Below are 26,708 nucleotides of genomic sequence, written 5' to 3'. Positions count from 1 at the left end.
ACCATCACAACACCACCCTCACAATACCACGCTCACAACACCACCATCACAACACCACCCTCACAACACCACCATCACAATACCACCATCACAACACCATCCCCAGAACACCACCATCACAACACCACCCTCACAACACCACCCCCACAACACCACCAACACAACACCACCATCACAACACCACCATCACAACACCACCATCACAACACCACCATCACAACACCACCATCACAATACCACGCCCACAACACCACCCTCACAATACCACCATCACAACACCTCCCTCACAACACCACCGTCACAACACCTCCCTCACAATACCACCCTCACAACACCACCAACACAACACCACCATCACAACACCACCATCACAACACCACCAACACAACACCACCATCACAACACCACCATCACAACACCACGCTCACAACACCACCATCACAACACCACCATCACAACACCACCCTCACAACACCACCACCACAACACCACCATCACAATACCACCATCACAACACCACCATCACAACACCACCACCACAACACCACCACCACAACACCACCATCACAACACCACCATCACAATACCACCATCACAACACCACCCTCACAATACCACGCTCACAACACCACCATCACAACACCACCCTCACAACACCACCATCACAACACCACCATCACAACACCATCCCCAGAACACCACCATCACAACACCACCCTCACAACACCACCCCCACAACACCACCAACACAACACCACCATCACAACACCACCCTCACAATACCACGCTCACAACACCACCATCACAACACCACCATCACAACACCACCATCACAACACCACCATCACAATACCACCACCATCACAACACCACTCCCACAACACCACCACCACAACACCACCAACACAAAACCACCATCACAACAACACCAACACCACCATCACAACAACACCACCATCACAACACCACCATCACAACACCACCATCACAACACCACCCTCACAACACCACCACCACAACACCACCATCACAACGCCACCCTCACAACACCACCATCACAACACCACCACCATCACAACAACACCACCATCACAACACCACCATCACAACACCACCATCACAGCAACACCACCATCACAACACCACCATCACAACACCACCATCACAACACCACCATCACAATACCACCACCATCACAACACCACCCCCACAACACCACCACCACAACACCACCAACACAACACCACCATCACAACAACACCAACACCACCATCACAACAACACCACCATCACAACACCACCATCACAACACCACCATCACAACACCACCCTCACAACACCACCACCACAACACCACCACCACAACGCCACCCTCACAACACCACCATCACAACACCACCACCATCACAACAACACCATCACAACACCACCATCACAACACCACCATCACAACACCACCATCACAACAACACCACCATCACAACACCACCATCACAACACCACCATCACAACACCACCATCACAATACCACCACCATCACAACACCACCCCCACAACACCACCACCACAACACCACCAACACAACACCACCCTCACAACACCACCACCACAACACCACCATCACAACGCCACCCTCACAACACCACCATCACAACACCACCACCATCACAACAACACCACCTCCTCCACCCCCACAATGCCCTGCTGGTGTCCCACATGTACCGAGCAGGTCCACAATGACGGAGTTCCCCAGCAGGAGGGAGAATCCCATGAGCACCCACGGCAGGAAGGGCGCCTGGAAGTTGAGAAGGCCGAAGAAGTTCATCCGCACGTAAGGGTTCCGTCGGCTCCACACATACACCAGCATGATGGTGAACGCCTGGCCCAGGAACACCAGGTTCACACACAGGCCGCACAGCTGTGTCGTGGTGTGTGGTGTGTGTGGTGTGTGACCAACGTGGGGTTGGATTGTCAAGGTTTAGACAACGTGGTGATTGTGTGGTGTGTGTGGTGTGTGGTGTGTGTGGTGTGTGTGTGGTGTGTGTGGTGTGTGTGGTGTGTGTGTGTGGTGTGTGTGGTGTGTGTGTGTGGTGTGTGGTGTGTGTGTGTGTGGTGTGTGTGTGTGGTGTGAGCGTGGTGTGTGTGTGTGGTGTGTGTGGTGTGTGTGGTGTGGTGTGGTGTGTTGTGTGTGTGGTGTGTGTGTGGTGTGTGTGGTGTGTGTGTGTGGTGTGGTGTGTGTGTGGTGTGTGTGGTGTGTGTGTGTGGTGTGTGTGGTGTGTGTGTGTGGTGTGTGTGGTGTGTGGTGTGTGTGGTGTTTGTGTGTGTGTGTGGTGTGTGTGTGTGTGGTGTGTGACCAACGTGGGGTTGGATTGTCAAGGTTTAGACAACGTGGTGATTGTGTGTGTGGTGTGTGTGGTGTGGTGTGTGTGGTGTGTGTGTGTGTGGTGTGTAATGTGTGTGTGTGGTGTGTGTGGTGTGTGTGTGTGGTGTGTGTGTGGTGTGTGTGGTGTGTGTGTGGTGTGTGTGTGTGTAGTGTAGTAGTGTATAGTGTAGTAGTGTATAGTGTAGTAGTGTAGTAGTGTATAGTGTAGTAGTGTATAGTGTAGTAGTGTATAGTGTAGTAGTGTATAGTGTAGTAGTGTATAGTGTAGTAGTGTATAGTGTAGTAGTGTATAGTGTAGTAGTGTAAAGTGTAGTAGTGAATAGTGTAGTAGTGTATAGTGTAGTAGTGTATAGTGTAGTAGTGTATAGTGTAGTAGTGTATAGTGTAGTAGTGTATAGTGTAGTAGTGTATAGTGTAGTAGTGTATAGTGTAGTAGTGTATAGTGTAGTAGTGTATAGTGTAGTAGTGTATAGTGTAGTAGTGTATAGTGTAGTAGTGTATAGTGTAGTAGTGTATAGTGTAGTAGTGTATAGTGTAGTAGTGTATAGTGTAGTAGTGTATAGTGTAGTAGTGTATAGTGTAGTAGTGTATAGTGTAGTAGTGTATAGTGTAGTAGTGTATAGTGTAGTAGTGTATAGTGTAGTAGTGTATAGTGTAGTAGTGTATAGTGTAGTAGTGTATAGTGTAGTAGTGTATAGTGTAGTAGTGTGTAGTGTAGTAGTGTGTAGTGTAGTAGTGTGTAGTGTAGTAGTGTGTAGTGTAGTAGTGTATAGTGTAGTAGTGTATAGTGTAGTAGTGTATAGTGTAGTAGTGTATAGTGTAGTAGTGTATAGTGTAGTAGTGTATAGTGTAGTAGTGAATAGTGTAGTAGTGTATAGTGTAGTAGTGTATAGTGTAGTAGTGTATAGTGTAGTAGTGTATAGTGTAGTAGTGTATAGTGTAGTAGTGTATAGTGTAGTAGTGTATAGTGTAGTAGTGTATAGTGTAGTAGTGTATAGTGTAGTAGTGTATAGTGTAGTAGTGTATAGTGTAGTAGTGTATAGTGTAGTAGTGTATAGTGTAGTAGTGTATAGTGTAGTAGTGTATAGTGTAGTAGTGTATAGTGTAGTAGTGTAGTAGTGAATAGTGTAGTAGTGTATAGTGTAGTAGTGTATAGTGTAGTAGTGTATAGTGTAGTAGTGTATAGTATAGTAGTGTATAGTGTAGTAGTGTATAGTGTAGTAGTGTATAGTGTAGTAGTGTATAGTGTAGTAGTGTATAGTGTAATAGTGTATAGTGTAGTAGTGTATAGTGTAGTAGTGTATAGTGTGAATAATGTAGTGTATAGTGTAGTAGTGTATAGTGTAGTAGTGTATAGTGTAGTAGTGTATAGTGTAGTAGTGTATAGTGTAATAGTGTATAGTGTAGTAGTATAGTAGTGTATATAGTAGTATTATATGTAAGAGAGGATACGCTCATGAGCAGTAGTATAGTAGTGTATATAGTGTAGTGTATAGTAGTATATAGTATATATAGTGTAGTGTATAGTGTAGTATATATAGTATAGTATTATATGTAAAAGAGGATACGCTCATGAGCAGTAGTTTAGTAGTGTATATAGTAGTGTGTATAGTAGTATATAGTATATATAGTAGTGTGTATATAGTGTAGTGTATAGTAGTATATAGTATATAGTGTAGTGTATAGTGTAGTATATATAGTGTAGTGTATTATATGTAAAAGAGGATACGCTCATGAGCAGTAGTTTAGTAGTGTATATAGTAGTGTGTATAGTAGTATATAGTATATATAGTAGTGTGTATATAGTGTAGTGTATAGTAGTATATAGTGTAGTGTATAGTGTAGTATATATAGTGTAGTGTATTATATGTAAAAGAGGATACGCTCATGAGCAGTAGTATAGTAGTGTATAATAGTAGTGTGTATAGTAGTATATAGTATATATAGTAGTGTGTATATAGTGTAGTGTATAGTAGTATATAGTATATATAGTAGTGTGTATATAGTGTAGTGTATAGTAGTATATAGTATATATAGTAGTGTGTATATAGTGTAGTGTATAGTAGTATATAGTGTAGTGTATAGTGTAGTATATATAGTGTAGTGTATTATATGTAAAAGAGGATACGCTCATGAGCAGTAGTTTAGTAGTGTATATAGTGTAGTGTATAGTAGTATATAGTATATATAGTAGTGTGTATATAGTGTAGTGTATAGTAGTATATAGTGTAGTGTATAGTGTAGTATATATAGTGTAGTGTATTATATGTAAGAGAGGATACGCTCATGAGCAGTAGTTTAGTAGTGTATATAGTAGTGTGTATAGTAGTATATAGTATATATAGTGTAGTGTATAGTGTAGTGTATAGTGTAGTATATATAGTGTAGTGTATTATATGTAAAAGAGGATACGCTCATGAGCAGGCCGCCGAACAGGAACATGAAGACAAAGTCGGCCGTCCGTCCACGGAACGACCCCTCCTCCAACATGCGGCAGTAGCGGTAACTATGGCAACGTTAAGTCAACAACAACCACAACAACAACCACAACAACAGCCACAACAACAACAACAACCACAACAACAACCACCACAACAACCACAACAACCACAACAATCACAACAACAACCACCACGACCCCTCCTCCAACATCCGGCAGTAGCGGTAACTATGGCAACGTTAAGTCAACAACAACCACAACAACAGCCACAACAACAACAACCACAACAACAACCACAACAACAACCACAACAACAACAGCCACCACAACCACAACAACCCCTCCTCCAACATGCGGCAGTAGCGGTAACTATGGCAACGTCAAGTCAACAACAACCACAACAACAGCCACAACAACAACAACCACAACAACAACCACAACAACAACCACAACAACAACAGCCACCACAACCACAACAACCCCTCCTCCAACATGCGGCAGTAGCGGTAACTATGGCAACGTCAAGTCAACAACAACCACAACAACAGCCACAACAACAACAACCACAACAACAACCACAACAACAACAGCCACCACAACCACAACAACCCCTCCTCCAACATCCGGCAGTAGCGGTAACTATGGCAATGTCAAGTCAACAACAACCACAACAACAGCCACAACAACAACAACCACAACAACAACCACAACAACCACAACAACAACCACAACAACAACAGCCACCACAACAACACCTCCTCCAACATCCGGCAGTAGCGGTAACTATGGCAACGTCAAGTCAACAACAACAACAACAGCCACAACAACAACAACAACAACCACCACAACAACAACCACAACAACCACCACCACGACCCCTCCTCCAACATGCGGCAGTAGCGGTAACTATGGCAACGTTAAGTCAACAACAACAACCACAACAACAACCACAACAACAACCACAACAATAGCCACAACAACAACCACAACAACAACCACCACAACCCCTCCTCCAGCATCCGGCAGTAGCGGTAACTATGGCAATGTCAAGTCAACAACAACCACAACAACAGCCACAACAACAACAACAACCACAACAACAACCACAACAACAACCACAACAACAACCACAACAACAACAGCCACCACAACCACAACAACCCCTCCTCCAACATCCGGCAGTAGCGGTAACTATGGCAACATCAAGTCAACAACAACAGCCACAACAACAACAACCACAACAACCACCACAACAACCACAACAACCACCACCACGACCCCTCCTCCAACATGCGGCAGTAGCGGTAACTATGGCAACGTTAAGTCAACAACAACCACAACAACAACCACAACAACAAACACAACAACAACCACAACAACAACCACAACAACCACAACAACAATCACAACAACAACCACCACAACCCCTCCTCCAGCATGCGGCAGTAGCGGTAACTATGGCAACGTCAAGTCAACAACAACAACAACAACCACAACAACAACAACCACAACAACAACAATCACAACAACAACCACCACGACCCCTCCTCCAGCATGCGGCAGTAGCGGTAACTATGGCAACGTTAAGTCAACAACAACCACAACAACCACCACCACAACAACCCCCACCGACTCATGCATGATCACTCACGATGAGGCTGATGATGATGATTGATGATGTTGATGATGATGTTGATGATGACGATGCTGCTGATGATGCTGCTGATGACGATGCCATTGATGACGATGTTGATGATGTTGATGATGATGATGTTGATGATGTTGATGATGATGCTGCTGATGATGATGTTGTTGATGATGCTGCTGATGATGTTGCTGCTGATGATGATGCTGCTGATGATGATGTTAATGATGTTGATGTTGATGATGTTGATGATGTTGATGATGATTCTGTTGATGATGCTGTTGATGATGCTGCTGCTGCTGCTGATGCTGTTGATGATGCTGTTGATGATGTGGCTGATGATGCTGCTGCTGATGATGCTGCTGATGATGCTGCTGATGATGCTGCTGATGATGCTGAGGCTGATGATGCTGCTGCTGATGATGCTGATGATGATGTTGATGATGTTGATGATGATGTTGTTTATGATGTTGATGATGCTGCTGATGATGTTGATGATAATGTTGATGATGTTGATGATGTTGATGTTGATGCTGCTGCTGATGATGATGCTGCTGATGTTGATGATGTTGATGATGATGTTGTTGATGATGTTGATGATGTTGATGATGTTAATGATGATGATGATGTAGGATACAGGAAGACCATGATGATGTTGATGATGTTGATGATGATGTTGATGATGATGTTAATGATGATGTTGTTAAGGATGATGATGTTGATGCTGTTGATGATGTTGATGATGATGTAGGATACAGGATGACCATGATGATGATGTTGATGATGTTGATGATGATGATGATGTTGATGCTGCTGCTCCTGATGATGATGCTGATGTTGATGATGTTGATGATGATGATGTAGGATACAGGAAGACCATGTTAAAGATGCTGCTGATGATGATGATGCTGATGATGATGTAGGATACAGGAAGACCATGTTGATGATGATGTAGGATACAGGAAGACCATGTTGATGATGATGATGTTGATGTAGGATACAGGAAGACCATGTTGATGATGATGATGTTGATGTAGGATACAGGAAGACCATGTTGATGATGATGTTGATGTAGGATACAGGAAGACCATGTTGATGATGATGATGTTGATGTAGGATACAGGAAGACCATGTTGATGATGATGATGCTGATGATGATGTAGGATACAGGAAGACCATGTTGATGATGATGATGATGCTGATGATGATGTAGGATACAGGAAGACCATGTTGATGATGATGATGCTGATGATGTAGGATACAGGAAGACCATGTTGATGATGATGATGCTGATGATGATGTAGGATACAGGAAGACCATGTTGATGATGATGCTGATGATGATGTAGGATACAGGAAGACCATGTTGATGATGATGTTGATGATGTTGATGCTGATGATGATGTTGATGTAGGATACAGGAAGACCATGTTGATGATGATGTAGGATACAGGAAGACCATGTTGATGATGATGATGCTGATGATGATGTAGGATACAGGAAGACCATGTTGATGATTATGATGTTGATGATGTTGATGCTGATGATGATGTAGGATACAGGAAGACCATGTTGATGATGTTGATGATGTTGATGTAGGATACAGGAAGACCATGATGTTGATGATGATGCTGATGAAGGATACAGGAAGACCATGATGTTGATGATGATGCTGATGAAGGATACAGGAAGACCATGATGATGATGCTGATGATGTAGGATACAGGAAGACCATGTTGATGATGATGATGATGCTGATGATGTTGATGTAGGATACAGGAAGACCATGATGATGATGATGATGTTGTTAATGATTATGTTGTTAATGATGTTGATGTAGGATACAGGAAGACCATGTTGATGATGTTGATGATGATGTTGTTAATGATTATGTTGTTAATGATGTTGATGTAGGATACAGGAAGACCATGTTGATGATGATGTAGGATACAGGAAGACCATGTTGATGATGATGATGATGCTGATGATGATGTAGGATACAGGAAGACCATGTTGATGATTATGATGTTGATGATGTTGATGCTGATGATGATGTAGGATACAGGAAGACCATGTTGATGATGATGATGTTGATGATGTTGATGATGATGTAGGATACAGGAAGACCATGTTGATGATGATGTTGATGATGTTGATGTAGGATACAGGAAGACCATGATGTTGATGATGATGCTGATGAAGGATACAGGAAGACCATGATGTTGATGATGATGCTGATGAAGGATACAGGAAGACCATGATGATGATGCTGATGATGTAGGATACAGGAAGACCATGTTGATGATGATGATGATGCTGATGATGTTGATGTAGGATACAGGAAGACCATGATGATGATGTTGATGATGATGTTGTTAATGATTATGTTGTTAATGATGTTGATGTAGGATACAGGAAGACCATGTTGATGATGTTGATGATGATGTTGTTAATGATTATGTTGTTAATGATGTTGATGTAGGATACAGGAAGACCATGTTGAAGAGGAAGTTGAATCCCACCGGTCCAAAGAAAAGAAAATTGGTGATCAACCTCCAGACCTGCACACAAAGACACACAGACACACACACAGTCACACACAGTCACACACACACACAGTCACACACACACAGTCACACACAGACACACACACAGTCACACACACAGTCACACACACAGTCACACACACAGTCACACACAGTCACAGTCACACACAGTCACACACAGACACACACACAGTCACACACACAGACACACACACAGTCACACACACAGTCACACACACACACACAGTCACACACACACAGTCACACACACAGTCACACACAGTCACACACAGTCACACACACACAGTCACACAGTCACACACACAGTCACACACACACAGTCACACAGTCACACACACAGTCACACACACACAGTCACACACACACACACACAGACACACACACAGACACACACACAGACACACACACAGTCACACACACAGTCACACACACAGTCACACACACAGTCACACACACAGTCACACACAGTCACACACACAGTCACACACACAGTCACACACACAGTCACACACAGTCACACACACACACACAGTCACACACACAGTCACACACAGTCACACACAGTCACACACACACAGTCACACACAGTCACACACACAGTCACACACAGTCACACACAGACACACAGACACACACACAGACACACACACACAGACACACACACACAGACACACACACAGTCACACACACAGTCACACACAGACACACACACACAGACACACACACACAGACTCACTCTCAGACACACACACACAGACACAGACACACACACAGACACACAGACACACACACAGTCACACACACAGTCACACACACACACAGACACACACACACACACAGTCACACACAGACACACACACACAGACACACACACACAGACACACACACACAGTCACACACACACACAGTCACACACAGATACACACACACACACAGACACACACACACAGACTCACTCTCAGACACACACACTAGGACAACAACAACAAACGCCATTCGCCACTAAGTGGCGGTGACATCACCACGACGCTTGTGCCAGGCCATGTGCACCCTGAGGCCAGGTGAAGTGTCGAACGCCCGCTGGCAGGAGGTCACGGGGCAGACCCAGGTGCCACGGGTCGACTGACTGAGATGACTGGCTGATGCACCACCTGTGCCCCCTACTGTGCCAACCTGCTGTGCTTCAGCCACCCGGCGCTCCGCTCGTTGTTCTGAGCGTCGCTCCTCCGCCCTCCGTTGTTGTTGGAGGGCGACTGCCTCCAACTGCCCAGTAGCGTCCTTCACGAGCCTCCTCCACAGAGGCCGATCTTGACACCGCTGGTACCAGTCATTGGCAAGTCCACTCAACTCCACGTCCTCCTGTACCACATCACTCCATCTCTTCTATAGCCCGTGCCGCGCCCGCTTAGCCCCCTCAATCCGGCCGAACAAAAGCTGTTTCGGCATGCGGTGGCTGGGCATGCGGGCTACATGACCCAGCCATCGCAGCCTTCCCCGCCGGAGGAGCTCACCGATGGGACCTTGCCCAGATCTTTCAAGGATTTTTGAGCTCCTCACACAATCCAGTCTGGTTAAACCCAGGATGAATCGTACGCAGGCCAGCCTAAATGTTTCTAACCGGCGAAGATGTTCCATTAGGGGGGTCCACGTTTCGCAAGTGTAGAGAAGGGAGGGAATGACCGTGGCCGAGAAGACCTGAAGCTTAGTGCGGAGCGACAGACCAGGTAGCTTCCACACAGCGTTACGCAACCGATGAAAAGATATTGCCGCTCGACTGATTCGGAGTGAGACCTCTGCTGTTAAACTGGAGCCAGTCATAAGCACACTGCCCAGGTATGGGAAACTCTCCACTCTCTCCACAACTGCCCCATCACCAATTGGGAGTTGTGGGGGTGGAGTGTCCGATGGTACAAAATACCCAGGCAGGTGCTTAGTTTTGGTGGGGCTGATGGTAAGGCCCCACCTCTTAGTGGCACGCTCCAGTCTCAGCAGCAGCGTCTCCAACTCCTCCTCCGAATGTGCAGCTATTACCAAATCATCAGCATACATAACATGGTTGAGCAATAGAGAGCCATCCCTTGACCGCACCCGGGCATCGATCAGCCTCCCATTATATCTGTACTATATGGAGATTCCCCCGGTACAGCTATTGAAGGCTTCACGAACTACGTGGTCAAAATAGATGTTAAATAATGTGGGAGCCAGAGGACATCCCTGTCGCACCCCAAGGTGTACAGGGAATGGCTCTGACTCCCGGCCACGTAGTTTTACCCGGGCCCGCTCACCATCATGAAGGTCCTTAATGATCGTGAGCAGAGGGTCAGGTACTCCAAAAGCACGAAGAACAACCCAGAGCCCAGGCCTACTGATGTTATCATAGGCCTTGACCAGGTCAATAAAGCAGAGATGTAGGTCTTGTTGGAATTCCCTACACCTCTGCTGTAGCAGACTGACAGAAAATATGGCATCTGTGCAGGACCGCCCTTTCCTGAAACCGCATTGGGGCTCCGCAAGCCTCTCCTCAGCGTGCCTGGCAAGGCGATGTTGAATAATCCTTGCCAGGACCTTTCCTGGCACACTGAGGAGTGAGATGCCCCTGTAGTTGTTACAGTCTGTGCGGTCCCCCTTCTTAAAAAGGGGGACCACCAGGGCATCCTTCCAATCCTGTGGAACCCGTCCAGTGGTCCAGACTGTTGTTATGATGTCACACACACACAGACACACACAGACACACACACACACAGACACGCACGCAGAAACACACACACAGACAGACACACAGACAGACACAGTAAAACACACACACAGACACACACACACACAGACACACACACACACCGTGAACCCAGTCATGGTGAGTCTATGGGTCTCTGTGTGGTGAGTCTGTGGGTCTCTGTGGGTGAGTCTGTGGGTCTTTGTGTGGTGAGTCTGTGGGTCTCTGTGTGGTGAGTCTGTGGGTCTCTGTGTGGTGAGTCTGTGGGTCTCTGTGGGTGAGTCTGTGGGTCTATGTGTGGTGAGTCTATGGGTCTCTGTGTAGTGAGTCTATGGGTCTCTGCGTGTTGAGTCTCTGTGTGGTGAGTCTGTGGGTCTCTGTGTGGTGAGTCTGTGGGTCTATGTGTGGTGAGTCTATGGGTCTCTGTGTGGTGAGTCTATGAGTCTCTGTGTGGTGAGTCTATGGGTCTCTGTGTGGTGAGTCTATGGGTCTCTGTGTGATGAGTCTATGGGTCTCTGTGTGGTGAGTCTATGGGTCTCTGTGTGGTGAGTCTGTGGGTCTCTGTGTGATGAGTCTGTGGGTCTCTGTGTGGTGAGTCTATGGGTGTCTGTGTGGTGAGTCTGTGGGTCTCTGTGTGGTGAGTCTGTGGGTCTCTGTGTGGTGAGTCTGTGGGTCTCTGTGTGGTGAGTCTGTGGCTCTCTGTGTGGTGAGTCTGTGGGTCTCTGTGTGGTGAGTCTGTGGGTCTCTGTGTGGTGAGTCTGTCGGTCTCTGTGTGGTGAGTCTGTGGGTCTCTGTGTGGTGAGTCTGTGGGTCTCTGTGTGGTGAGTCTGTGGGTCTCTGTGTGGTGAGTCTGTGGGTCTCTGTGTGGTGAGTCTGTGGGTCTCTGTGTGGTGAGTCTGTGGGTCTCTGTGTGGTGAGTCTGTGGGTCTCTGTGTGGTGAGTCTGTGGGTCTCTGTGTGGTGAGTCTGTGGGTCTCTGTGTGGTGAGTCTGTGGGTCTCTGTGTGGTGAGTCTGTGGGTCTCTGTGTGGTGAGTCTATGGGTCTCTGTGTAGTGAGTCTGTGGGTCTCTGTGTGGTGAGTCTATGGGTATCTGTGTGGTGAGTCTGTGGGTCTCTGTGTGGTGAGTCTGTGGGTCTCTGTGTGATGAGTCTGTGGGTCTCTGTGTGGTGAGTCTGTGGGTCTCTGTGTGGTGGGTCTATGGGTCTCTGTGTGGTGAGTCTGTGGGTCTCTGTGTGGTGAGTCTGTGGGTTTCTGTGTGGTGAGTCTGTGGGTCTTTGTGTGGTGAGTCTGTGGGTCTCTGTGTGGTGAGTCTATGGGTATCTGTGTGGTGAGTCTGTGGGTCTCTGTGTTGTGAGTCTGTGGGTCTCTGTGTGGTGAGTCTGTGGGTCTCTGTGTGGTGAGTCTGTGGGTCTCTGTGTGGTGAGTCTGTGGGTCTCTGTGTGGTGAGTCTGTGGGTCTCTGTGTGGTGAGTCTGTGGGTCTCTGTATGGTGAGTCTGTGGGTCTCTGTGGAGAGTCTGTGGGTCTCTGTGTGGTGAGTATGTGGGTCACTGTGTGGTGAGTCTATGGGTCTCTGTGTGGTGAGTCTGTGGGTCTCTGTGTGGTGAGTCTATGGGTATCTGTGTGGTGAGTCTGTGGGTCTCTGTGTGGTGAGTCTGTGGGTCTCTATGTGGTGAGTCTGTGGGTCTCTGTGGTGAGTCTGTGGGTCTCTGTGTGGTGAGTCTGTGGGTTTCTGTGTGGTGAGTCTGTGGGTCTTTGTGTGGTGAGTCTGTGGGTATCTGTGTGGTGAGTCTGTGGCTATCTGTGTGGTGAGTCTGTGGGTCTCTGTGTGGTGAGTCTGTGGGTCTCTGTGTGGTGAGTCTGTGGGTCTCTGTGTGGTGAGTCTGTGGGTTTCTGTATGGTGAGTCTGTGGGTCTTTGTGTGGTGAGTCTGTGGGTCTCTGTGTGGTGAGTCTGTGGGTCTCTGTGTGGTGAGTCTGTGGGTCTCTGTGTGGTGAGTCTGTGGGTTTCTGTGTGGTGAGTCTGTGGGTCTCTGTGTGGTGAGTCTGTGGGTCTCTGTGGTGAGTCTGTGGGTCTCTGTGTGGTGAGTCTGTGGGTCTCTGTGTGGTGAGTCTGTGGGTTTCTGTATGGTGAGTCTGTGGGTCTTTGTGTGGTGAGTCTGTGGGTCTCTGTGTGGTGAGTCTATGGGTCTCTGTGTGGTGAGTCTGTGGGTCTCTGTGTGGTGAGTCTATGGGTATCTGTGTGGTGAGTCTGTGGGTCTCTGTGTGGTGAGTCTGTGGGTCTCTGTGGTGAGTCTGTGGGTCTCTGTGTGGTGAGTCTGTGGGTCTCTGTGTGGTGAGTCTGTGGGTTTCTGTATGGTGAGTCTGTGGGTCTTTGTGTGGTGAGTCTGTGGGTCTCTGTGTGGTGAGTCTGTGGGTCTCTGTGTGGTGAGTCTGTGGGTCTCTGTGTGGTGAGTCTGTGGGTTTCTGTGTGGTGAGTCTGTGGGTCTCTGTGTGGTGAGTCTATGGGTCTCTGTGTGGTGAGTCTATGGGTCTCTGTGTGGTGAGTCTGTGGGTCTCTGTGTGGTGAGTCTGTGGGTTTCTGTGTGGTGAGTCTGTGGGTCTCTGTGTGGTGAGTCTGTGGGTCTCTGTGTGGTGAGTCTATGGGTCTCTGTGTGGTGAGTCTGTGGGTCTCTGTGTGGTGAGTCTATGGGTCTCTGTGTGGTGAGTCTGTGGGTCTCTGTGTGGTGAGTCTATGGGTCTCTGTGTGGTGAGTTTATGAATCGACTCACCTGAAAGTGCCTGAATATGAGGTCTGGGTTGTAGTACAGCTGGAATGGGGTTATGATCTCCAGCTGCTGCTCACACACACACAGACACACACACACAGAGACACACACACACACAGAGACACACACACAGACACACACACAGACACACACACACACACAGAGACACACACGCAGACACACACACACAAGGACACACACACACAGACACACACACACACAAGGACACACACACACACAGGACTAGTAATGGTAGCGATGATGGGAGCGATAGTGGTGGTGACAGTGATGATGGTGGTGACAGTGATGGTGGTGGTGACAGTGATGATGGTGGTGGTGACAGTGATGATGGTGGTGATAGTGATGATGGTGGTGGTGACAGTGATGATGGTGGTGACAGTGATGATGGTGGTGGTGGTGATAGTGATGATGGTGGTGGTGATAGTGATGATGGTGGTGGTGATAGTGATGATGGTGGTGGTGATAGTGATGATGGTGGTGGTGACAGTGATGATGGTGGTGGTGACAGTGATGATGGTGGTGGTGACAGTGATGATGGTGGTGGTGATAGTGATGTAGTAGTGATGGTAGTAGTGATGTAAGTGATGTAATAGTGATGTAGTAGTGATGTAGTAGTGATGGTTATGTAGTAGTGATGGTGATGTAATAGTGATGTAGTAGTGATGGTGATGTAGTAGTGATGGTGATGTAATAGTGATGTAGTAGTGATGGTGATGTAATAGTGATGTAGTAGTGATGGTGATGTAATAGTGATGTAGTAGTGATGGTGATGTAATAGTGATGTAGTAGTGATGTAGTAGTGATGTAATAGTGATGGTGATGTAATAGTGATGTAATAGTGATGTAGTAGTGATGTAGTAGTGATGGTGATGTAATAGTGATGTAGTAGTGATGGTGATGTAGTAGTGATGGTGATGTAGTAGTGATGGTGATGTAGTAGTGATGGTGATGTAGTAGTGATGGTGATGTAGTAGTGTAATAATGATGTAGTAGTGATGTAGTAGTGATGGTGATGTAGTAGTGATGGTGATGTAGTAGTGATGTAGTAGTGATGTAGTAGTGATGGTGATGTAGTAGTGATGGTGATGTAGTAGTGTAATAATGATGTAGTAGTGATGTAGTAGTGATGGTGATGTAGTAGTGATGGTGATGTAGTAGTGATGGTGATGTAATAGTGATGTAGTAGTGATGTAGTAGTGATGTAATAGTGATGTAGTAGTGATGTAATAGTGATGGTGATGTAGTAGTGATGTAATAGTGATGGTGATGTAGTAGTGATGGTGATGTAGTAGTGATGGTGATGTAGTAGTGATGTAGTAGTGATGGTGATGTAGTAGTGTAGGTGATGTAGTAGTGATGTAGTAGTGATGTAGTAGTGATTTAATAGTGATGGTGATGTAATAGTGATGGTGATGTAATAGTGATGTAGTAGTGATGTAGTAGTGATGTAATAGTGATGTAGTAGTGATGGTGATGTAGTAGTGATGGTGATGTAGTAGTGATGGTGATGTAATAGTGATGTAGTAGTGATGTAGTAGTGATGGTGATGTAATAGTGATGTAATAGTGATGTAGTAGTGTAGTAGTGATGTAATAGTGATGTAGTAGTGATGTAATAGTGATGTAGTAGTGATAGTGATGTAATAGTAATGTAGTATTGATGTAGTAGTGATGGAGATGTAGTAGTGATGTAGTAGTGATGGTGTTGTAATAGTGATGTAATAGTGATGTAGTAGTGTAGTAGTGATGTAATAGTGATGTAGTAGTGATGTAGTAGTGATGTAGTAGTGATGGTGATGTATTAGTGGTGGTGATGTAGTAGTGATGTAGTAGTGATGGTGATGTAGTAGTGGTGGTGATGTAATAGTGATGGTGATGTAGTAGTGATGTAATAGTGATGTAGTAGTGATGTAATAGTGATGGTGATGTAATAGTGATGTAGTAGTGATGGTGATGTAGTAGTGATGTAGTAGTGACGTAATAGTGATGTAATAGTGATGTAGTAGTGATGGTGATGTAGTAGTGATGTAGTAGTGATGTAGTAGTGATGGTGATGTAGTAGTGATGTAGTAGTGATGTAGTAGTGATGGTGATGTAGTAGTGATGGTAGTAGTGATGTAGTAGTGATGGTGATGTAGTAGTGATGGTGATGTAGTAGTGATGTAGTAGTGATGTAATAGTGATGTAGTAGTGATGTAATAGTGATGTAGTAGTAGTGTAGTAGTGATGGTGATGTAGTAGTGATGGTGATGTAGTAGTGATGATGATGTAGTAGTGATGGTGATGTAGTAGTGATGGTGATGTAGTAGTGGTGGTGATGTAGTAGTGATGTAGTAGTGATGTAGTAGTGATGGTGATGTAGTAGTGATGGTGATGTAGTAGTGATGTAATAGTGATGGTGATGTAGTAGTGATGTAGTACTGATGTAATAGTGATGTAGTAGTGATGTAGTAGTGATGTAGTAGTGATGGTGATGTAGTAGTGATGGTGATGTAGTAGTGATGTAGTAGTGATGTAGTAGTGATGGTGATGTAATAGTGATGTAATAGTGATGGTGATGTAGTAGTGATGTAGTAGTGATGGTGATGTAGTAGTGATGGTGATGTAGTAGTGATGTAGTAGTGATGGTGATGTAGTAGTGATGGTGATGTAGTAGTGATGTAATAGTGATGGTGATGTAGTAGTGATGTAGTACTGATGTAATAGTGATGTAATAGTGATGTAGTAGTGATGTAGTAGTGATGGTGATGTAGTAGTGATGTAATAGTAGTGATGTAGTAGTGATGTAGTAGTGATGTAGTAGTGATGGTGATGTAGTAGTGATGGTGATGTAGTAGTGATGTAGTAGTGATGTAATAGTGATGTAGTAGTGATGTAATAGTGATGTAGTAGTAGTGTAGTAGTGATGGTGATGTAGTAGTGATGGTGATGTAGTAGTGATGATGATGTAGTAGTGATGGTGATGTAGTAGTGATGGTGATGTAGTAGTGGTGGTGATGTAGTAGTGATGTAGTAGTGATGTAGTAGTGATGGTGATGTAGTAGTGATGGTGATGTAGTAGTGATGTAATAGTGATGGTGATGTAGTAGTGATGTAGTACTGATGTAATAGTGATGTAATAGTGATGTAGTAGTGATGTAGTAGTGATGGTGATGTAGTAGTGATGGTGATGTAGTAGTGATGTAGTAGTGATGTAGTAGTGATGGTGATGTAATAGTGATGTAATAGTGATGGTGATGTAGTAGTGATGTATTAGTGATGGTGATGTAGTAGTGATGGTGATGTAGTAGTGATGTAGTAGTGATGGTGATGTAGTAGTGATGGTGATGTAGTAGTGATGTAATAGTGATGGTGATGTAGTAGTGATGTAGTACTGATGTAATAGTGATGTAATAGTGATGTAGTAGTGATGTAGTAGTGATGTAGTAGTGATGTAGTAGTGATGGTGATGTAGTAGTGATGTAATAGTAGTGATGTAGTAGTGATGTAGTAGTGATGGTGATGTAGTAGTGATGGTGATGTAGTAGTGATGTAATAGTGAGGGTGATGTAGTAGTGATGTAGTAGTAGTGTAGTAGTGATGTAGTAGTGATGGTGATGTAGTAGTGGTGGTGATGTAGTAGTGATGGTGATGTAGTAGTGATGTAGTAGTGATGGTGATGTAGTAGTGATGGTGATGTAGTAGTGATGTAATAGTGATGGTGATGTAGTAGTGATGTAATAGTGATGTAATAGTGATGTAATAGTGATGTAGTAGTGATGTAGTAGTGATGGTGATGTAGTAGTGATGTAATAGTAGTGATGTAGTAGTGATGTAGTAGTGATGTAGTAGTGATGGTGATGTAGTAGTGATGGTGATGTAGTAGTGATGTAGTAGTGATGTAATAGTGATGTAGTAGTGATGTAATAGTGATGTAGTAGTAGTGTAGTAGTGATGGTGATGTAATAGTGATGGTGATGTAGTAGTGATGATGATGTAGTAGTGATGGTGATGTAGTAGTGATGGTGATGTAGTAGTGGTGGTGATGTAGTAGTGATGGTGATGTAGTAGTGGTGGTGATGTAGTAGTGATGTAGTAGTGATGTAGTAGTGATGGTGATGTAGTAGTGATGGTGATGTAGTAGTGATGTAATAGTGATGGTGATGTAGTAGTGATGTAGTACTGATGTAATAGTGATGTAATAGTGATGTAGTAGTGATGTAGTAGTGATGGTGATGTAGTAGTGATGGTGATGTAGTAGTGATGTAGTAGTGATGTAGTAGTGATGGTGATGTAATAGTGATGTAATAGTGATGGTGATGTAGTAGTGATGTATTAGTGATGGTGATGTAGTAGTGATGGTGATGTAGTAGTGATGTAGTAGTGATGGTGATGTAGTAGTGATGGTGATGTAGTAGTGATGTAATAGTGATGGTGATGTAGTAGTGATGTAGTACTGATGTAATAGTGATGTAATAGTGATGTAGTAGTGATGTAGTAGTGATGTAGTAATGATGGTGATGTAGTAGTGATGTAATAGTAGTGATGTAGTAGTGATGTAGTAGTGATGTAGTAGTGATGGTGATGTAGTAGTGATGGTGATGTAGTAGTGATGTAATAGTGATGGTGATGTAGTAGTGATGTAGTAGTAGTGTAGTAGTGATGTAGTAGTGATGGTGATGTAGTAGTGGTGGTGATGTAGTAGTGATGGTGATGTAGTAGTGATGTAGTAGTGATGGTGATGTAGTAGTGATGGTGATGTAGTAGTGATGTAATAGTGATGGTGATGTAGTAGTGATGTAATAGTGATGTAATAGTGATGTAATAGTGATGTAGTAGTGATGTAGTAGTGATGGTGATGTAGTAGTGATGTAATAGTAGTGATGTAGTAGTGATGTAGTAGTGATGTAGTAGTGATGGTGATGTAGTAGTGATGGTGATGTAGTAGTGATGTAGTAGTGATGTAATAGTGATGTAGTAGTGATGTAATAGTGATGTAGTAGTAGTGTAGTAGTGATGGTGATGTAGTAGTGATGGTGATGTAGTAGTGATGATGATGTAGTAGTGATGGTGATGTAGTAGTGATGGTGATGTAGTAGTGATGTAGTAGTGATGTAGTAGTGATGGTGATGTAGTAGTGATGGTGATGTAGTAGTGATGTAATAGTGATGGTGATGTAGTAGTGATGTAGTACTGATGTAATAGTGATGTAATAGTGATGTAGTAGTGATGTAGTAGTGATGGTGATGTAGTAGTGATGGTGATGTAGTAGTGATGTAGTAGTGATGTAGTAGTGATGGTGATGTAATAGTGATGTAATAGTGATGGTGATGTAGTAGTGATGTAGTAGTGATGGTGATGTAGTAGTGATGGTGATGTAGTAGTGATGTAGTAGTGATGGTGATGTAGTAGTGATGGTGATGTAGTAGTGATGTAATAGTGATGGTGATGTAGTAGTGATGTAGTACTGATGTAATAGTGATGTAATAGTGATGTAGTAGTGATGTAGTAGTGATGTAGTAGTGATGGTGATGTAGTAGTGATGTAATAGTAGTGATGTAGTAGTGATGTAGTAGTGATGTAGTAGTGATGGTGATGTAGTAGTGATGGTGATGTAGTAGTGATGTAATAGTGATGGTGATGTAGTAGTGATGTAGTAGTAGTGTAGTAGTGATGTAGTAGTGATGTAGTAGTGATGGTGATGTAGTAGTGGTGGTGATGTAGTAGTGATGGTGATGTAGTAGTGATGTAGTAGTGATGTAGTAGTGGTGGTGATGTAGTAGTGATGGTGATGTAGTAGTGACGTAGTAGTGATGGTGATGTAGTAGTGATGTAGTAGTGATGTAGTAGTGATGGTGATGTAGTAGTGATGTAGTAGTGATGTAGTAGTGATGGTGATGTAGTAGTGATGTAACAGTGATGTAATAGTGATGTAATAGTGATGTAGTAGTAGTGATGGTGATAGTGATGTAGTAGTGATAGTGATGTAGTAGTGATGGTGATAGTGATGTAGTAGTGATGGTGATGTAATAGTGATGGTGATGTAGTAGTGATGGTGATAGTGATGTAGTAGTGATGGTGATGTAGTAGTGATGTAACAGTGATGTAATAGTGATGTAGTAGTGATGTAGTAGTGATGGTGATGTAGTAGTGTAGTAGTGATGTAGTAGTGATGGTGATGTAGTAGTGATGGTGATGTAGTAGTGATGGTGATGTAGTAGTGATGGTGATGTAGTAGTGATGTAGTAGTGATGGTGATGTAGTAGTGATGTAGTAGTGATGGTGATGTAGTAGTGATGGTGATGTAGTAGTGATGTAATAGTGATGTAGTAGTGATGTAGTAGTGATAGTGATGTAATAGTGGTGGTGATGTAGTATTCACCACGGCAGCTGTAGTGATGACACAGGCACTGGTGTAAACCCTGGTGACAGGAGGCATCACGAGGTATTCGTGCTGCAGCGGCTGAAAGGCCATGGCGTGGCGATAGGGGAAGCCACCACCACAACAACTACCACAACAACAACCACAACAACTACCACCACCACAACAACCACAACTACCACCACTACTACAACCACCACAACCACAACGACTACAACCACACCACCACAACAACCACACCACAACAACAACCACACCACTACAACAACCACACCACAACAACCACCACAACAACCACAACAACAACTACCACCACACCACCACCACTTATACAACAACCACCACAACCACCACTACTACAACAACAACCACGTCAACCACCACGACAACAACCACCACCACCACTCCCCGTTACGCTGTCAGAGCCTTGTCAACTGTCAACTCCTCCTCCTCAGCGAGGCCCCGTGCCCGGATCGTCGTCTTCTCCCCAAAGCGCCGTGGCCGCTTTATTGGCAACGTCTCTACCGATTACGGTAGACATCTTCCGGAAGATGGGTAGCAGGCGTAACAGGTCTACCGATTACGGAAGACGTCTTCCGGAAGATCGGTAGTAGGGTGACGGGTCTACCGATTACGGTAGACAACTTCTGGAAGATCGGTAGCAGGCGTAACAGGTCTACCGATTACGGAAGATGTCTTCCGGAAGATCGGTAGTGGGGTGATGGGTCTACCGATTACGGTAGATATCTTCCGGAAGATCGGTAGCAGGCGTAACAGGTCTACCGATTACGGAAGATCTCTTGCGGAAGATCGGTTGATAGGGTGAAATGTCTACCGAATACGGAAGATACCTTCCGGAAGATCGGTAGCAGGCGTAACAGGTCTATCGGTTACGGAAGATGTCTTCCGGACGATCGGTAGATAGGTGACAGGACTACCGAATACGGAAGATGTCTTCCGGAAGATCAGTAGTAGGGTGATGGGTCTACCGATTACGAAAGGTCTCTTCCGGATGATCGGTAGATGGGGTGAAGGGTCTACCGATTACGGTAGACATCTTCCGGAAGATCAGTAGCTGGGGCCACGGATCTACCGATTACGGAAGATGTCTTCCGGAAGATCTGTAGATGGGTGACGGGTCTACCGATTACGGAAGACGTCTTCCGGAAGAGTGGTAGAGGGCGTGAGAGTCTACCGAATACGGAAGACGTCTTCCGGAAGACGCAAGTCCCCACGCTGAGCAATATTTGAGTTTGTGTTTTATTGGTGGGCAGGAAGGCTTCTTCCGGAATAAGGGCACGCGTTTAGCAGCTTCCGCAAGATGGAGTGGTGGGTAGAGATCTTCCGGAAGATCTCCTCCGCTTCTAGCAGAGGTGTGCCCGTTCATAAATCCGTTTAACAATCTTCTGCTTCTGGAAGATAACGTCGTCAAAGCCACGTGGTGGAGATATCGATTACGTCGTGGCCAGCCCTTATTGGTCCGCTCGACGTCACGTGATCGCTTAGAACAGCCTTTATGTCGTCACAGAAAACTCGGTTGGCCACGTGGAGGTGACTCGGAAGCTCGTTGCAGTTAAATGATTCACTCATTCATTCACTCAATCATTCATTCACTCATTCACTCACTCATTCACTCACTCGTTCACTCATTCATTAATTCACTCACTCATTCACTCATTCATTCACTCACTCATTCAATCATTCACTCAGTCATTAATTCACTCACTCATTCAATCATTCACTCAGTCATTAATTCACTCATTCATTCACTCACTCATTCACTCACTTATTCATTCACTCACTCGTTCACTCATTCATTCACTAATTCATTCACTCACTCATTCATTCACTCACTCATTCACTCACTCGTTCACTCATTCATTCACTCACTCATTCACTCATTCACTCACTCATTCATTCACTCACTCGTTCATTCAATAATTAACTCATTAATTCATTCAATCATTCACTCATTCAATTATTCACTCATGCATTCACTCAATCGTTCATTCATTCACTCATTCATTCACTCATTCACGCATTCATTCACTCATTCATTCACTCATTCACTCCGCTTGTAAGGTTTTGCCATATCAATGATAAGCGAATTCAATCAGGAATTTGATATTTCCGGCAATTGAACAGCATGTTTTATCGGGGGGCCTTGTTTAAGAACCTTCAAACACTCCGCCGCTATCCGCCCACCCACCACTACCACTGGCCTTGTTTACATGAATATATATGTGGGGTGGGTGATTGATTCAAAACAAGGGATAACATTGACCGACACACAGACAACGACTCAATTCGGACCAGGCACTTTCATTGAATAAAGGACCCTCAGCCAAACCCTCAATCCTGACGTCGGGCGCCTGTTTAGTACGGCCTGTCTTTACAAGATGCAGCCCGGCCTGACATCGACAATAACACTCCCAGCAAGGCTGCGAATTCTATTTGACCATACTTCACCACGGCTGGCCACTAACGCGTTTGTAAAGGCGCGGGAGCATAGATCGGGGCGGGGAGGGGGCATAGAAGTGCAGAGAGGTACAGCACAACGTGCATTCTGCTGCACTGACGATACTCAACGTCGTAATGGCGACCGCACGTGGGATGGTGTGTGTCTGATTGTGTGTGGGTCTGAGTGTGTGTAGGTCTGAGTGTGTCTGAGTGTGTGTGGGTCTGAGAGTGTGTGGGTCTGAGTGTGTGTGTCTGAGTGTGTGTAGGTCTGAGTGTGTGTAGGTCTGAGTGTGTGTAGGTCTGAGTGTGTGTGGGTCTGAGTGTGTGTGAGTGTGTCTGAGTGTGTGTGAGTGTGTCTGAGTGTGTGTGAGTGTGTCTGAGTGTGTGTGGGTCTGAGTGTGTGTGTCTGAGTGTGTGTAGGTCTGAGTGTGTCTGAGTGTGTGTGGGTCTGAGTGTGTGTGGGTCTGAGTGTGTGTAGGTCTGAGTGTGTCTGAGTGTGTGTGGGTCTGAGTGTGTGTGGGTCTGAGTGTGTGTAGGTCTGAGTGTGTCTGAGTGTGTGTGGGTCTGAGTGTGTGTGGGTCTGAGTGTGTGTGTCTGAGTGTGTGTGGGTCTGAGTGTGTGTGTCTGAGTGTGTGTGGGTCTGAGTGTGTGTGAGTGTGTCTGAGTGTGTGTGGGTCTGAGTGTGTGTGTGTCTGAGTGTGTGTCTGAGTGTGTGTAGGTCTGAGTGTGTGTAGGTCTGAGTGTGTGTGGGTCTGAGTGTGTGTGAGTGTGTCTGAGTGTGTGTGTGTCTGAGTGTGTGTGGGTCTGAGTGTGTGTGTCTGAGTGTGTGTGGGTCTGAGTGTGTGTGAGTGTGTCTGAGTGTGTGTGGGTCTGAGTGTGTGTGTGTCTGAGTGTGTGTCTGAGTGTGTGTAGGTCTGAGTGTGTGTAGGTCTGAGTGTGTGTGGGTCTGAGTGTGTGTGAGTGTGTCTGAGTGTGTGTGTGTCTGAGTGTGTGTGGGTCTGAGTGTGTGTGTCTGAGTGTGTGTGGGTCTGAGTGTGTGTGAGTGTGTCTGAGTGTGTGTGGGTCTGAGTGTGTGTGTGTCTGAGTGTGTGTCTGAGTGTGTGTAGGTCTGAGTGTGTGTAGGTCTGAGTGTGTGTGGGTCTGAGTGTGTGTGAGTGTGTCTGAGTGTGTGTGGGTCTGAGTGTGTGTGTCTGAGTGTGTGTGGGTCTGAGTGTGTGTGGGTCTGAGTGTGTCTGAGTGTGTGTCTGAGTGTGTGTGTGTGTGTCTGAGTGTGTGTCTGAGTGTGTGTGGGTCTGAGTGTGTGTGAGTGTGTCTGAGTGTGTGTGAGTGTGTCTGAGTGTGTGTGGGTCTGAGTGTGTGTGGGTCTGAGTGTGTGTGTGTCTGAGTGTGTGTGGGTCTGAGTGTGTGTAGGTCTGAGTGTGTGTGGGTCTGAGTGTGTGTCTGAGTGTGTGTGAGTGTGTCTGAGTGTGTGTAGGTCTGAGTGTGTGTGTGTGTCTGAGTGTGTGTGGGGAGCGATAGTGTAGCGGTTAGCGCGCTGCGCTATGAACCTGGCGACCCGGGTTCGATTCCCGCTCACGGCCAACACCAGTGACGATTATCTGAACCGGTCCCGGGCCTCCCCTAGGTCGACTCAGCCTCAAATGATTACCTGGTGCGGTGTGTAAACATTGCCACTAGGGAGACAAAGGCGGTCGGGCGTGGTGCTGGCCACCCACCCCCTCGTGTACCGTTCCGGCCTTCATAGGTGCTCGCTAACAGCACTTGCCCCTACAGTCTGTTAAGGCTATATGGGGGATCTTTGTCTTTGTCTTTGTGGGTCTGAGTGTGTGTGCGGAGCCCCAATGCGGTTTCAGGAAAGGGCGGTCCTGCGCAGATGCCATATTTTCTGTCCGTCTGCTACAGCAGAGGTGTAGGGAATTCCAGCAAGACCTATATCTCTGCTTTATTGACCTGGTCAAGGCCTATGATACCATCAGTAGGCCTGGGCTCTGGGTCGTTCTTCGTGCTTTTGGAGTCCCTGACCCTCTGCTCACGATCATTAAGGACCTTCATGATGATGGTGAGCGGGCCCGGGTAAAACTACGTGGCCGGGAGTCAGAGCCATTCCCTGTACACCTTGGGGTGCGACAGGGATGTCCTCTGGATCCCACATTATTTAACATCTATTTTGACCACGTATTTCGTGAAGCCTTCAATAGCTGTACCGGGGGAATCTCCATATGGTGCAGATATAATGGGAGGCTGATCGATGCCCGGGTGCGGTCAAGGGATGGCTCCCTATTGCTCAACCACGTTATGTATGCTGATGATTTGGTAATAGCTGCTCAGTCAGAGGAGGAGTTGGAGACGCTGCTGCTGAGACTGGAGCGTGCCACTAAGAGGTGGGGCCTTACCATCAGCCCCACCAAAACTAAGCACCTGCCTGGGTATTTTGTACCATCGGACACTCCACCACCACAACTCCCAATCGGTGATGGGGCAGTTGTGGAGAGAGTGGAGAGTTTCCCATACCTGGGCAGTGTGCTTATGACTGGCTCCAGTTTAACAGCAGAGGTCTCACTCCGAATCAGTCGAGCGGCAATATCTTTTCATCGGTTGCGTAACGCTGTGTGGAAGCTACCTGGTCTGTCGATCCGCACTAAGCTTCAGGTCTTCTCGGCCACGGTCATTCCCTCCCTTCTCTACGCTTGCGAAACGTGGACCCCCCTAATGGAACATCTTCGCCGGTTAGAAACATTTAGGCTGGCCTGCCTACGATCCATCCTGGGTTTAACCAGACTGGATTGTGTGAGGAGCTCACAAATCCTTGAAAGATCTGGGCAGGGTCCCATCGGTGAGCTCCTCCGGCGGGCAAGGCTGCGATGGCTGGGTCATGTAGCCCGCATGCCCAGCCACCGCATGCCGAAACAGCTTTTGTTTGGGCGGATTGAGGGGGCTAAGCGGGCGCGGCACGGGCTAGAGAAGAGATGGAGTGATGTGGTACAGGAGGACGTGGAGCTGAGTGGACTTGCCGATGACTGGTACCAGCGGTGTCAAGATCGGCCTCTGTGGAGGAGGCTCGTGAAGGACGCTACTGGGCAGTTGGAGGCAGTCGCCCTCCAACAACTACGGAGGGTGGAGGAGCGACGCTCACAACAACGAGCGGAGCGCCGGGTGGCTAAAGCACGGCAGGTTGGCACAGTAGGAGGCACAGGTGGTGCACCAGCCAGTCATCTCAGTCAGTCGACCCGTGGCACCTGGGTCTGCCCCGTGACCTGCCAGCGGGCGTTCGACACTTCACCTGGCCTCAGGGTGCACATAGCCTGGCACAAGCGTCGTGGTGACGTCACCGCCACTTAGTGGTGAATGGCGGTTGT

The 26,708-nt window shown here is 46.0% G+C and overlaps 1 protein-coding gene across 3 annotated transcripts in view; it reads right to left on the bottom strand.

Annotated features, from left to right (window-relative positions):
• Nucleotides 1-21,435, bottom strand: part of LOC116936870 (derlin-2) — a 30,488-nt gene extending 9,053 nt beyond the window's left edge. The window contains exons 1-6 of one of the 3 annotated variants that reach the window (XM_076063368.1): nt 20,893-21,435; nt 14,515-14,580; nt 8,955-9,028; nt 5,579-5,606; nt 4,796-4,861; nt 1,723-1,918 (exon numbers count right to left, since the gene is read on the bottom strand). In XM_076063368.1, the coding sequence (XP_075919483.1) occupies nt 1,723-1,918; nt 4,796-4,861; nt 5,579-5,606; nt 8,955-9,028; nt 14,515-14,580; nt 20,893-20,985 (523 nt within the window). In that variant the 5' untranslated portion in view covers nt 20,986-21,435. Of the gene's footprint in view, nt 1-1,722; nt 1,919-4,795; nt 4,890-5,578; nt 5,607-7,396; nt 8,917-8,954; nt 9,029-14,514; nt 14,581-20,892 lie in introns of those variants that run through there. The other 2 variants (XM_076063369.1, XM_076063367.1) reach the window with 2 other exon arrangements.
• Nucleotides 21,436-26,708: the final 5,273 nt, after the last annotated feature.

This window comes from Petromyzon marinus, unplaced genomic scaffold (genome assembly GCF_048934315.1).
Source record: "Petromyzon marinus isolate PM22_M1 ecotype Great Lakes invasive population unplaced genomic scaffold, UKy_Petmar_22M1.pri1.0 PM_Scaffold_105, whole genome shotgun sequence".
Lineage (NCBI taxonomy): Eukaryota > Metazoa > Chordata > Hyperoartia > Petromyzontiformes > Petromyzontidae > Petromyzon > Petromyzon marinus.
Note: the sequence above shows the minus strand (reverse complement) of the source record. Positions and strands in the feature narration are given on the sequence as shown.